The sequence below is a fragment of the Tarenaya hassleriana genome, unplaced genomic scaffold, assembly GCF_000463585.1.
Source record: "Tarenaya hassleriana unplaced genomic scaffold, ASM46358v1 Cleome46, whole genome shotgun sequence".
Classification (NCBI taxonomy): Eukaryota; Viridiplantae; Streptophyta; class Magnoliopsida; order Brassicales; family Cleomaceae; genus Tarenaya; species Tarenaya hassleriana.
Window position 1 is genome coordinate 621,445 of NW_010967304.1, and position 11,873 is coordinate 633,317.

At 39.7% G+C, this 11,873-nt stretch overlaps 1 protein-coding gene across 1 annotated transcript; it reads left to right on the forward strand.

Moving 5' to 3' along the window:
* Window positions 1–787: 787 nt before the first annotated feature.
* LOC104825423 (pentatricopeptide repeat-containing protein At5g42310, mitochondrial) lies at window positions 788–4,776 on the forward strand. Its single transcript, XM_010557746.2, has 4 exons — window positions 788–2,722; window positions 4,004–4,156; window positions 4,236–4,307; window positions 4,389–4,776. Exons 1-4 carry the CDS (start codon window positions 923–925, stop codon window positions 4,497–4,499), a joined length of 2,136 nt encoding a protein of 711 aa, XP_010556048.1. The 5' UTR covers window positions 788–922; the 3' UTR covers window positions 4,500–4,776.
* The last annotated feature ends 7,097 nt before the right edge of the window (window positions 4,777–11,873 follow it).

Consider the following 11,873-nt stretch of genomic DNA (forward strand, 5'->3'; position numbering starts at 1 on the left):
GATTGTGATCGTATCCAATACCCATGATCATCTCTATGATCATCTATCACACATTATACTAGTTTTGGTACATCATTGTTCTCACAATGACATATGACTATGGAGTTTAGTATTGTTCATAACAATACATGGATTTCATAACACATTAAAGTATGCATAACATGTAATGAATCAAACACTTATCCATAAAATCATAGAAAGTGCCAATACGTCAAATGTATCATAAGAAAGCTCATTATAACAGTTCATCATAGAGCACTAAACAACAAAGTAACCTACCGTGTGATCGTTTAACTCCGCAATTTGGATTCAAAAATCGGTCTCGTTCGAAGATGCTGACGAAGATGAGTGCACGACTGATGTAGAAGCCATTTTTTCCTTCTTTGTGCTATGAATATGAGGAGAGTAAAGACAGAGAGTTACGAGATGAAAATCACGGCATAAACCTAGGAATTTTCGGTAAAAAACCGATATTTTCGAAAGACAGATAGAGGAGATGTCGAGAGTTAGGAGAGAGCGCTGATGTAGGAGAGAGAAAGGGAGAATTTTTTTTAAAAAAAAAAATTAATTTAAAACGGTTTTTTCATTTTTTAATAAAAGTATGAAGGTCGTCTTTGTATCGCTTCTGTCTTTTTTTTTTTTTTTAATTTGGATTATTAAGAATATAGAAAGAAGCGTAGGATACTTAAAGATATATCCCTTTTAATATGATGTAGTAGATTTTTTAAAATTCACAATATAATATATTTTATGCAAGTGTAAAAGAAATCATCCAGTACTTCGAGGAACATACACGATCGGATACTCTCGTCCCCGAGGTCCAGTCTCTCACCACCACACACCGAACCCACAAGTCACCAGAAAACGATAATGTTTGGTTCTTCTTCTTCTTGATGAACAATCGCCATTGGAGAAGAAGAATATGCTTCTCTTGCAGTCTCCGCCAATTTCAACTCGCTTCCACTTTATCTACCTTACCTCTCCGATCTCTTGCCGCTACCCCTTCCTCCATCCGCCTCTCTCCGCCGCTGCTGCCGGTTTCTCCGCTACACCTTCCGCCGAAGTAGCTTCGGTCTCTGGGTCTTCTCCATCGTATTGGTCCTCGTTGAAGGGTTTGAGCGCAAGCGAAGATGAAGAAGGAGAGGACGCTGAATCCTTCCCGGAGAGTCGCCGGCGATATGACTTCTCTCCGCTTCTGGAATTTCTCTCCAAGCGGAGCTCCGCCGAGTTGGTATTGGACTCGGCCTCGGATTCTGTTTCGCCCGATTCGCTTGACCCGGACGAGTTCCGTCTCGCCGAGTCGTACCGCGCGGTGCCGTCGCCGTACTGGCACTCGCTTCTGAAATCGTTGTGCTCGTCTTCTTCGTCAGTCGCTCTTGCCTACGCCGTGGTTTCGTGGTTGCAGAAGCACAACCTCTGCTTCTCCTACGAGCTGCTCTACTCGATTCTCATCCACGCGCTTGGTCGATCAGAGAAGCTCTACGAGGCGTTTCTGCTTTCTCAGAAACAAACCCTAACCCCATTGACGTACAATGCCCTGATTGGTGCTTGCGCTCGAAACAACGATATCGAAAAAGCCCTCAATCTGATTTCGAAGATGCGGCAAGATGGTTTTCAATCCGATTTCATCAACTACAGCTTGGTCGTACAGTCACTGATGCGGACAAACAAGATTGATTCAGCTCTTTTGCAGAAACTATATAAGGAGATCGTGTGTGACAAGATCGAGATTGATGCACGGCTCATGAATGACATGATCATGGGTTTCGCGAAATCTGGTGACCCGACTCGTGCTCTGCAGCTTCTAGGCACGGCTCAAGCAATGGGTTTAAGCGCGAAATCTGCGACCCTCGTTGGGATAATCTCGGCTTTGGGGAATTCGGGGAGGACTATGGAGGCTGAAGCTTTGTTCGAGGAGCTGAAACTAAGCGGTTTGAAGCCTAGAACCAAAGCTTACAATGCGTTGCTTAAAGGATCCGTAAAGACTGGTCCTTTGAGAGATGCAGAGTTGATTGTTTCGGAAATGGAGAGGAACGGAGTTTCCCCGGATGAACATACATATAGTCTTCTCATCGATGCATATGTGAATGCTGGGAGATGGGAGAGTGCGAGAATTGTTTTGAAAGAGATGGAAGCCCGAAATGTACAACCTAACTCCTTTGTGTTTAGCAGGATCTTGGCTGGCTATCGCGATAGAGGCGAGTGGCAAAAGACATTCCAAGTCTTGAAGGAGATGAAGAACATCGGAGTTAAACCCGATAGACAATTCTACAACGTGATGATTGATACATTCGGCAAGTTCAACTGCCTCGATCATGCCATGGCTACATTCGATAAAATGTTAAGCGAGGGGATCGAACCTGACACGGTAACATGGAACACTCTTTTAGATTGCCATTGCAAGCAAGGCCGACACGATATAGGCGAAGAATTGTTCGAGGCGATGCAGGAACGAGGGACCCCGGCTTGTTCCACAAGTTACAACATCATGGTCAATAGTTATGGCGAGCAAGAGAGATGGGACGATATGAAGAGATTGTTGAGGAAGATGAATGGAGAGGGGATACTACCTAATACAGTGACATACACTACTCTTGTCAACGTTTATGGTAAATCCGGTAGGTTTAACGACGCGATTGATTGTTTGGATGATATGAAATCGGCAGGTCTCAAGCCTTCTTCGACAATGTACAATGCCCTCATCAACGCTTACGCTCAAAGGGTACGTTTCTTCCTCTTATGCTTTTGTGTTTCTCTCATTGTCATGTTTTTGGATCAGAAGATTACTAATTGGGGTGTAAATCGAATTGACTTGCCTTGGTTCGGCCCATCACGAGTTCCTTGATTTTGAATTTGGTTCGACTCCTACTCATTTTTTAAACGAGATGGGAAACAAATATGATACAAATAACATTATATAAGGTTTGGGTTCTCATTTGCGATTAAAAATATCGTCAACAAGAAACTTTACATAAGATAAAATTTCAATGACGGCCGTAGCCAACGGGGTTTGTTTTGAGAGTGAGAAAGGGTTCTCAGGGTAAGAAAAAAAATCCCGATTGGAATGGAAGCGTGGAGAAAAAGGGGGGAAATTTGAGGGTTTGTAGCTCACAAGCCAGCTCTCATCTTCCGAGCTCTGGATTTGTCAGGAGTCTTGAAACGAGTAAAGAAAAACCGTGAATCAGTTCGCCCCAAACCGGGTTGGTTCTGAGCTAGCTTGCGAACCACGACTCGTTTTCACGAGTCACGATTCCATAAGATGGTGGTGGTGGTGGTAGGGGTGGGCACAAATACCCGAAAATCGGGTATTCATCGGATACTTATCTCGCGGATACCCGATTTTAGGGGATTCGTAATTTTCAAATCCAAATCCAAATCCAAATCCGGATTTTTCAATACCCGTAAATCCGAATCCAAATCCGGATAATAGAATTTTTAAAACTGGATACCCACGGATACCCGACTAATATGATTATAAATAATTATATCTTATATTTATATAATATTTTTATAAAATATAATTGTTTTAGGTTAAATAATTTCATATTTTTTAATATTATCTCAAAAAAAACAATTTATTATTATTTATCTCTTATTATCTCGTATTTTTATCGTAATTCATCCATTCTTATAAATATATCTTGATTTTTTGAAAATTTTATATATAAATATTAATGTTTTTTCTTAAATAGATCCGGATCCAGATCCATATACCCGCGAGTACCCGACCATTATTTCGGATACCCGTACCCCGAATACTCGTAAATCCCAAATCCCAGATACAAATCTTATAATTAAATATCTGAGCCCTTCCGAATCCAAATCCAAATATCCCGATTTTTTCGAGTATCCGATCCGGATGGATGGACACCACAAGATTGTTGTAACAAGCCCTGTTCACCTGTCTGTTCGGGCATGGTGCATTTGAACATGGTTGAAATGGTTGGATCGTGAACCTTTGTACCATAGCGGGAAGATTTTGATGGTTGTCGAATTTGTGCAGGGTTTATCCGAGCAAGCTGTGAATGCATTTAGAGTGATGACATCGGATGGACTGAAGCCGAGTTTACTCGCTCTCAATTCCCTCATCAACGCCTTTGGAGAGGACAGAAGAGATGCCGAAGCCTTTGCTGTGCTGCAGTTCATGAAAGACAACGTAAAAGAACTGCTATTTAGGCTTCCGCTGGTAATTTTCTCGACAAAAGTACTAATCGCATGACGTGTGATACTTACAGGGCATAAAACCGGATGTTGTCACTTACACTACACTGATGAAAGCCTTGATTCGCGTCGATAAGTTTGAAAAGGTAGCAGTGGTTTGCCTTCCTTTCAGCGAAAGCCCTAAATGATGTCCATGCTTCGACGGTGACGATATCACGTTTTTTCAGGTGCCGTCTGTGTATGAGGAGATGATCATGTCAGGATGCAATCCAGACAAGAAAGCAAGGGCGATGTTACGATCTGCTCTGAGATATATGAAACAAGCATTAAGATCCTGAAGATGTGTTCTGTTCCAATTCTAAATCCAACCAACACAAACATGAGCCGGACAGACCGATGAAGGGTCCAAATTTCGGGAAGATTCGCAGTCTCCATTACGACTCCGACAGCATCATGTTGACGGTCTGAGAAATCTCAAAGCCGGATACGGATGACACGCTGGTGACGAACAAATAAACATCTTCTGTATACATATATTCATTATTGTATAGTTTCATCGGCAGATTCAAAAATTGGTTTTCGATTAATGAGAAGTCTAGCCCATCCTCAGCTTTAGAATGTTCGTGAAGAGCCCTGTTCCAATGAGATAACTGAGGGAGCAAAACAATATGAACTTAGAGGATATCATGGGAGCAGGGACTCCTCCTCGGCCAAAAATGAAATCTAAGTTTCTCCACAATGAGATGGTTTCTCATAATATACAAAAATCATTTAAGGTTTCTATATTAAAAAAATTGACAATCTCAACAACAACAAAAAAAAAACATTAGTTATTCTACTCATACTGAACAAACCTTCTACTTAAAATTGATTATAATAAATTATCAACTTTTGTTTTAGCAAAAAAAAACCATTATAAATTATTTTAAAAAATAAATTGCACTTTAAATTTGTTATTAAAACCATCAAGTATTAATTTTAATAAAAAAATTGATAAATCAAAATTATTAAAAAAATATTCTATTTTAATATTTAGAAAAACATATATAAATTACAAAATTAGAATAGAATTTTTTTTTAGTAATTTAGATTTGAGATATTGTAAATTACCAATTTGATTTTTTTATATAAAAATTTAGTAATTGAAATATGATGCATAATTATATCAAAATTAATTATATAAGATATAATATATATTTTCTAAATTGAAATAAAAATATGGTATTTTTACATGTCATATTGTATAAACTAACAAATTTTAATACGTAATATAGAAATTTTTTAATAAGATGTATATTTGATTTTTTAAAATTTTTAGATTTCTATATTAAAGACCATAGAAATACACGAGCTCATACTTGTGACGAGTTCTGTGTTGTCTGATAAAATTAACTTTATAGGTTCCAATTTAATTTCATTTTCTGACCATTAACTAATTGGTATAAATCATATGTTTTCCCCCAAATACCATTAAGGCTCATAAATTCTTAATTATATCACAAGTACACAATAGTATGTGTCTCCCAAAAAGCCTTTCGAAGGGCTTTCGGTTCTACAGCAGTAACACCTCGATTGTCATGGAACATGCGAAATATCCTAAGCATTAGGGAGATTGCCGGACACTTTATCAAACACGAGATTGGAAATGGGAGATTTGTTACTGTACGAAAATTCGCGCATACGCATTTCCGTACCGTAACCGTCAGAGAGTCTGCGTCCGCAGTCATCCGGGATCGAGGGAAAGCTCGTCCGTGACCGTCCGAGACTGAGCGTGCCGAGAAAATGCGAGTCGAAGTGTGGGAGAGTCGTCCAAGCCTTGCCCGGATCTGTCCAGAGTCGTCCAGACCGTTCTGGAAGCTTCCAGACACGCGTACGAGTGGCCAAGCCCGGGAATGACCGTGAACATGCGGGAAAGTTTCAGAAACTTCGAGAGACTCCGCATAACCGTCCGCGTGAGTCCGGACGAGAGTGGCCGAGAGAGTTCGAGAGAATTCCGGACGACCGACCTAAAGGCGCCGACCTTAGGAAATATCTGGACAGGACATGTGGCGCAATCCTGACTGTCCATCCGGCTTAATTTGGACCGTCCGTTTCTGCTGCATAACCGACTTTGAACCCTATATAGGTCATCCCCCTCATTCGGATGAATCAATCTCCGCCTTGTACACTCACAAACACCCAGCCTTGTAAAATTTCCCGATCAATAAAGCTTTCGTTGTACATGATCGCTTTCCTTTTCCGCTGCGCACACAAAACCTAGGCTTACTTAGTCCCGAAATCGCCCAAGTGACTAAGTGTCGCACGGATTAGTCTAGTGAAAGAACTAAGCCCGTGACAGATTAGTGTCTTTCTGGCCAGACCGATGATTATGTCGGTGAAGCAAGCCCTCGCTTATTACGCCTGTCAAGATATAGTACAGTCCGAGACGTAGCCCACACAAGTGAGGGATGGAAGCTCCCACCGGCGGATAGCAAAGGAGTAGACCGAGCCATGTGGAGGCTGTTGGATTTGGGTTTATTTAATAGAATCAAAACGGGCATAGCCCGTGAGAAGCCCGATCCGTAGAAAGTTTTAAATCTGCAGAATATTGAGAGAATATTCTTATTTGAATTTGAAATTCAAATTGGATTCAAATCCGCAGAAAATTTATCAAATATGATTGAGATAAGATTGAGATAATATCAAGATAAAATCAAATTTGAATTTTGAAATTCAAATTGATTTATTTTGAGATTCTCCCTTCTACTATAAATAGGGGTCCTGAGTTAGCTCATAAATCACACAGAAAAGAAACAAACATTCTAGAGAAAAAAGAGCATTCACATATTTGCTCATATCTCTCTCTGAGTTCGCTTGGTATTTGGAAAGCTTCTTCCAAATACGCGGTCGTTGCATCCTGGGAGTTCACCGTGCTCCAATAGCCTCGAAGCTTTAAAGGTGCCACGAAAATCGAACTTAAAAAAACTGTGTTTTACAGGCCTCGATAAAATATTCTTTTAATTTCAGGTACTTATCTGGAATCGCTCGAATTGCCGGAGTTTTGCTGTCGTCAACAACCGCCGTCCCCAACAATCTTAAATTCGATTATGGTTAACACGAGGCAAACTTCTCGGGTAAGTGCCTAAATCTCTTTTAATTTCGGTATAAAACTTCACACGAATTTGGATTTAGAAACAATTAGGTTAAAAAAAAAAGTGTTGGAAAAAAAAAACAAATAGTTGTTTTCTTTTCAAATATTAATAAATCTAAGCCTAATTGAGTTTAAGGCCCAAATTTAGAATTGAAGCCCAAATTAAAAGAGGTTACTTGTGAAGCCCAAATTAAATTCAAAGAGATTAATTGAAAAGCCCAAAAGAGTAAGTCCAAATTGAAAATTTTTGTTTTGGCCCAATTCAATGACACTAATTTAAAAGCCCAAAAGAGTAAGCCCAATATCTTATATTTAAAAGTGTTTTGTGGAAAAAAAAAAAGAGAATATTTTTATTTTTGGAAAAAACAATTTTAAACAAAATCGAAAGTAACTTTTCCTGTAAATTGGGGAAGCAAGCTTTGTCTTAGCCGGACGGGTTTGAAGAGGAAACCCTTTATACCCTCCTCATAGTAAGGACGTGGGAATCGGGGTGAACCCTCCGACTATCACTGGACGCGAGCCAAACCAATTTATAAGTTAAGTGAAACTCGGTTTAGTTTATAAGCTTTGTGAAAGCTAACAATGATTGGATTTATTCAACAGATGATTGATAATCCAAGAAATCCCATGGATTCAAATACTGCTCTAGGGAATGAGATTCCTGCTATGGATATCGATGAGAATCCTCATACAGCGGAGGTTACGAACCCCGTTAATCATGATGTTGCTGGCACATATATGAATAATCAAGTGCCAAACGTTGCGAACGTTGTCCAACCAAGAATCCCTTCGGTTGTTGCGAACTCCGAAAACCGGGCAATTCCTATTGTGCCTATCGGCCCGGCTGAGAGACCTGAACAATTTAAGGGTCAAAATTTCAAACGCTGGCAACAAAAGATGTTGTTTTTCTTAACACAACTTAAGTTGTCAAGGTACCTCACTGAAGAGGAACCAATCCCAGAGGAGGGCAATGCCAAATCTCTAGCTAGTTGCCAACAATGGAAACATAACAATTTCATGTGTTGGAACTTTGTGCTGAACGGTTTGGATGATTCACTGTATGGTGTTTTCTCCAAATATGTTACAGCCAAGCAACTTTGGGAAACGATTGATCATAAGTATCGGGTCGAAGAGGCTAGCCAAGGGCGAATGGTGGTAGCCAAGTTCCTAAACTACCGTATGGTAGATACAAGGAGTGTTGTGGAACAAGTAGATGAATTGCAAATCATCTTCCACAACTTGGCGGGAGAAGGCATCATGGTAAATGAACGGTTCCAGGTGGCAACTCTGATTGAAAAATTGCCTCCGTCCTGGACGAGTTTCAAGAATGACCTGAGGCAAAAACCTAAGGACATGTCTTTGAAGGATTTACATCGTCGTGTGAGAATTCGGCAGGAGTCTCAACCTATTCTTAAAATGAATGGGCAGTTTGGATCCAAGGCAAACGTCGTTGAGACGACTAAGGCCAAAGGGATTAAGAAGCGGAAGATTGATAAGAATGTCAACTCCAAGAAATTCAAGGGGAATTGCTACGTCTGTGGCAAGACTGGATATCTGGCGAAGGACTGCTACCATCGCAAGGAAGGTGCCCAGAAGAAAATTGGGAATAAGACCCAAGCTCATGTAGTTGAAGTAGAAGATGGGGAGTCTGAGTTCGTAGCAGTTGTGTCAGAAGTGAATATGGTCAGAGATAATCCGAGAGAATGGTGGATTGACACTAGAGCAACCCGCCACATTTGTGCTAACAAATGGATGTTCACCACCTATGACACTGTCACCGGAGAAAGCTGCTATATGGAAAACTCTGCTACATCCAAAGTGGAAGGCAAGGGTTCAGTCATTTTGAAGATGACATCTGGAAAGAAGCTGACACTCACTGAGGTTCTTCATGTGCCAGACATTCGCAAGAACCTGCTCTCTGGATCTGTGATGTCAAAGAAAGGCTTTAAGCTAGTGTTTGAATCTAAGAGAGTTGTAGTGTCAAAAGATGGTGTGTATCTGGGTAGAGGTTATCTAGCAAATGGTATATTCAAGATGAATGTAATGACCATTTGTAACACCAATGCGACAAACAATATAACCGCAAATGATATTAATAAAGCTTCTACTTCTTCTGCTTACTTGAATGAGTCAAGATTATGGCATGGTAGATTAGGACATGTGAATCTTAAGTCTATGCAAAGATTAATGTCTTGTAATCTACTGCCAAAATTTAAATTAGACAAAGACCACAAGTGTGAAGTCTGCGTTGAAGCAAAATTTGCTAAGTCTTCGTTTAAAAATATTGAACGAAGGAATATTGAACGAAGTATTAAACCTTTGGAATTGATACATACAGATGTATGCGATTTGAAATATGTGCAAACCAGAGGTGGAAAGAAGTACTTCATTACATTTATTGATGATTGTACTCGATATTGTTATCTCTACTTAATGAGAAGTAAAGATAAGGCAATAGAGATGTTTAATCTCTATAAAAACGAAATTGAAAATCAACTTGGAAAGAAAATCAAAGCTTTGAGAAGCGACAGAGGAGGTGAATATGAGTCGCCTTTTGCGCAATTGTGCGCAGATCATGGCATCATCCATCAAACTACAGCCCCATATACGCCAGAACAGAATGGCATTGCTAAACGCAAGAATAGAACGCTGAAAGAGATGATGAATGCTATGTTAATAAGTTCTGGATCTCCTCAGAACTTGTGGGGGGGAAGCAGTGATTTCTGCTAATTTTGTATTAAACAGAGTGCCCCACAAAAGGCTCGACAAAACACCCTATGAGTTGTGGAAAGGCAAATCACCTAGCTACAAATACTTGAGAGTATGGGGTTGTCTGGCTAAGGTTCCTATCCCTATTCCTAAACGAACTAGGTTAGGACCAAAGACAATAGATTGTGTGTTTGTTGGTTATGCACACAATTCGAGTGCTTACCGATTCTTGGTGTATAAATCAGATAATTCTGAAATACATGCGAATACAGTCGTTGAATCAAGAGACGCTTCATTTTTTGAAGATGTATTTCTCTACAAGACTCGGATAGAATTAGATCCAAGTGGTATGGAATCTCAAAGAATTCATGAATCTTCTAAGCAATTAGAGGAAGAGGATGAAGAGCCTAGAAGAAGTAAAAGGGCAAAGAAACCGACTTCTTTTGGTTCTGATTATCTAACGTTTATGTTGGATAAAGAACCACAGACATATCAAGAGGCTATGTCATCTCCTGAAGCTCCTTATTGGAAGGAAGCAATGAAGAGTGAGATTGAATCAATCCGACAAAATCACACTTGGGAACTTGTGGATCTTCCACAAGGATGTAAACCATTGGGTTATAAATGGGTCTTCAAAAGAAAGATGAAACCGGATGGTTCTATTGAAAAATACAAGGCGAGACTTGTAGTCAAAGGCTATAGGCAAACTGAGGGTGTCGATTACTTAGATGTTTACTCTCTAGTCGCTCGGAAAACATCCATAAGGCTTATTATAGCCTTGGCAGCCTTACATAATTTAGAATTACATCAGATGGATGTAAAGACTGCATTTCTAAATGGTGAACTGGAAGAAGAAGTATAATGCTTCAACCTGAAGGGTGCAGAGTGCACGGACAAGAGGAAAAAGTGTGTAGACTTGTGAAATCCTTGTATGGACTTAAACAAGCTCCGAAACAATGGCATGCGAAGTTTGATAGCGTAATGTTATCAAATGGATTTCGAGTCAACGAGGTTGACAAGTGCATATATGTCAAAGGTAACGAGACAGAATTTGTGATTATCTGTCTTTACGTAGATGATATTATCATCACTGGTAGTAGTGATAAAGTGATTAAATCTACGAAAACCATGTTATCAAATTACTTTGACATGAAAGACTTGGGAATAGCAGATGTAATACTTGGTATGAGAATTATCAAGACACAAGACGGTTATTTGTTATCCTAAAGTCACTATATAAAACAAATCTTAGAGAGGTTTGAGAAAGATGGAAATTCTGTGGTCAGAACTCCAATTGATGTTAATTCTCATTTGAAAAAACATCACGGTGAGGGAGTTCAACAATTAGAATATTCCATAATCATAGGAAGCTTGATGCATCTTATGAATAGTACAAGGCCGGATATTGCTAATACCGTGAATAGACTTAGCAGATATACGAGCAATCCAAGTTGTGATCATTGGAAGGCCATAATTAGACTCCTTAGATATCTAAGGTATACTGAGAATTATGGACTGCATTATACAAGATATCCAGCAGTATTAGAAGGATATTATGATGCGAACTGGATCTCAGATTCGAATGAGAATAAATCCACAAGTGGATATATATTCGTTGTTGGTGGAGGTGCTATTTCGTGGAAATCCTCTAAGCAAACGTGTATTGCAAGATCCACTATGGAATCTGAATTTATAGCTTTAGACCTTGCTGGTGAAGAAGCTGAGTGGCTTCGAAACTTACTTGAGAATATTCCTATATGGCCTAAACCGGTGTCTGGAATTTGCATACATTGCGATAGTCAGTCTGCAATAGGAAGGGCAAAAAGCCATGTTTATAAGGGAAAGTCGCGACACATCCGCAGACGACATAACT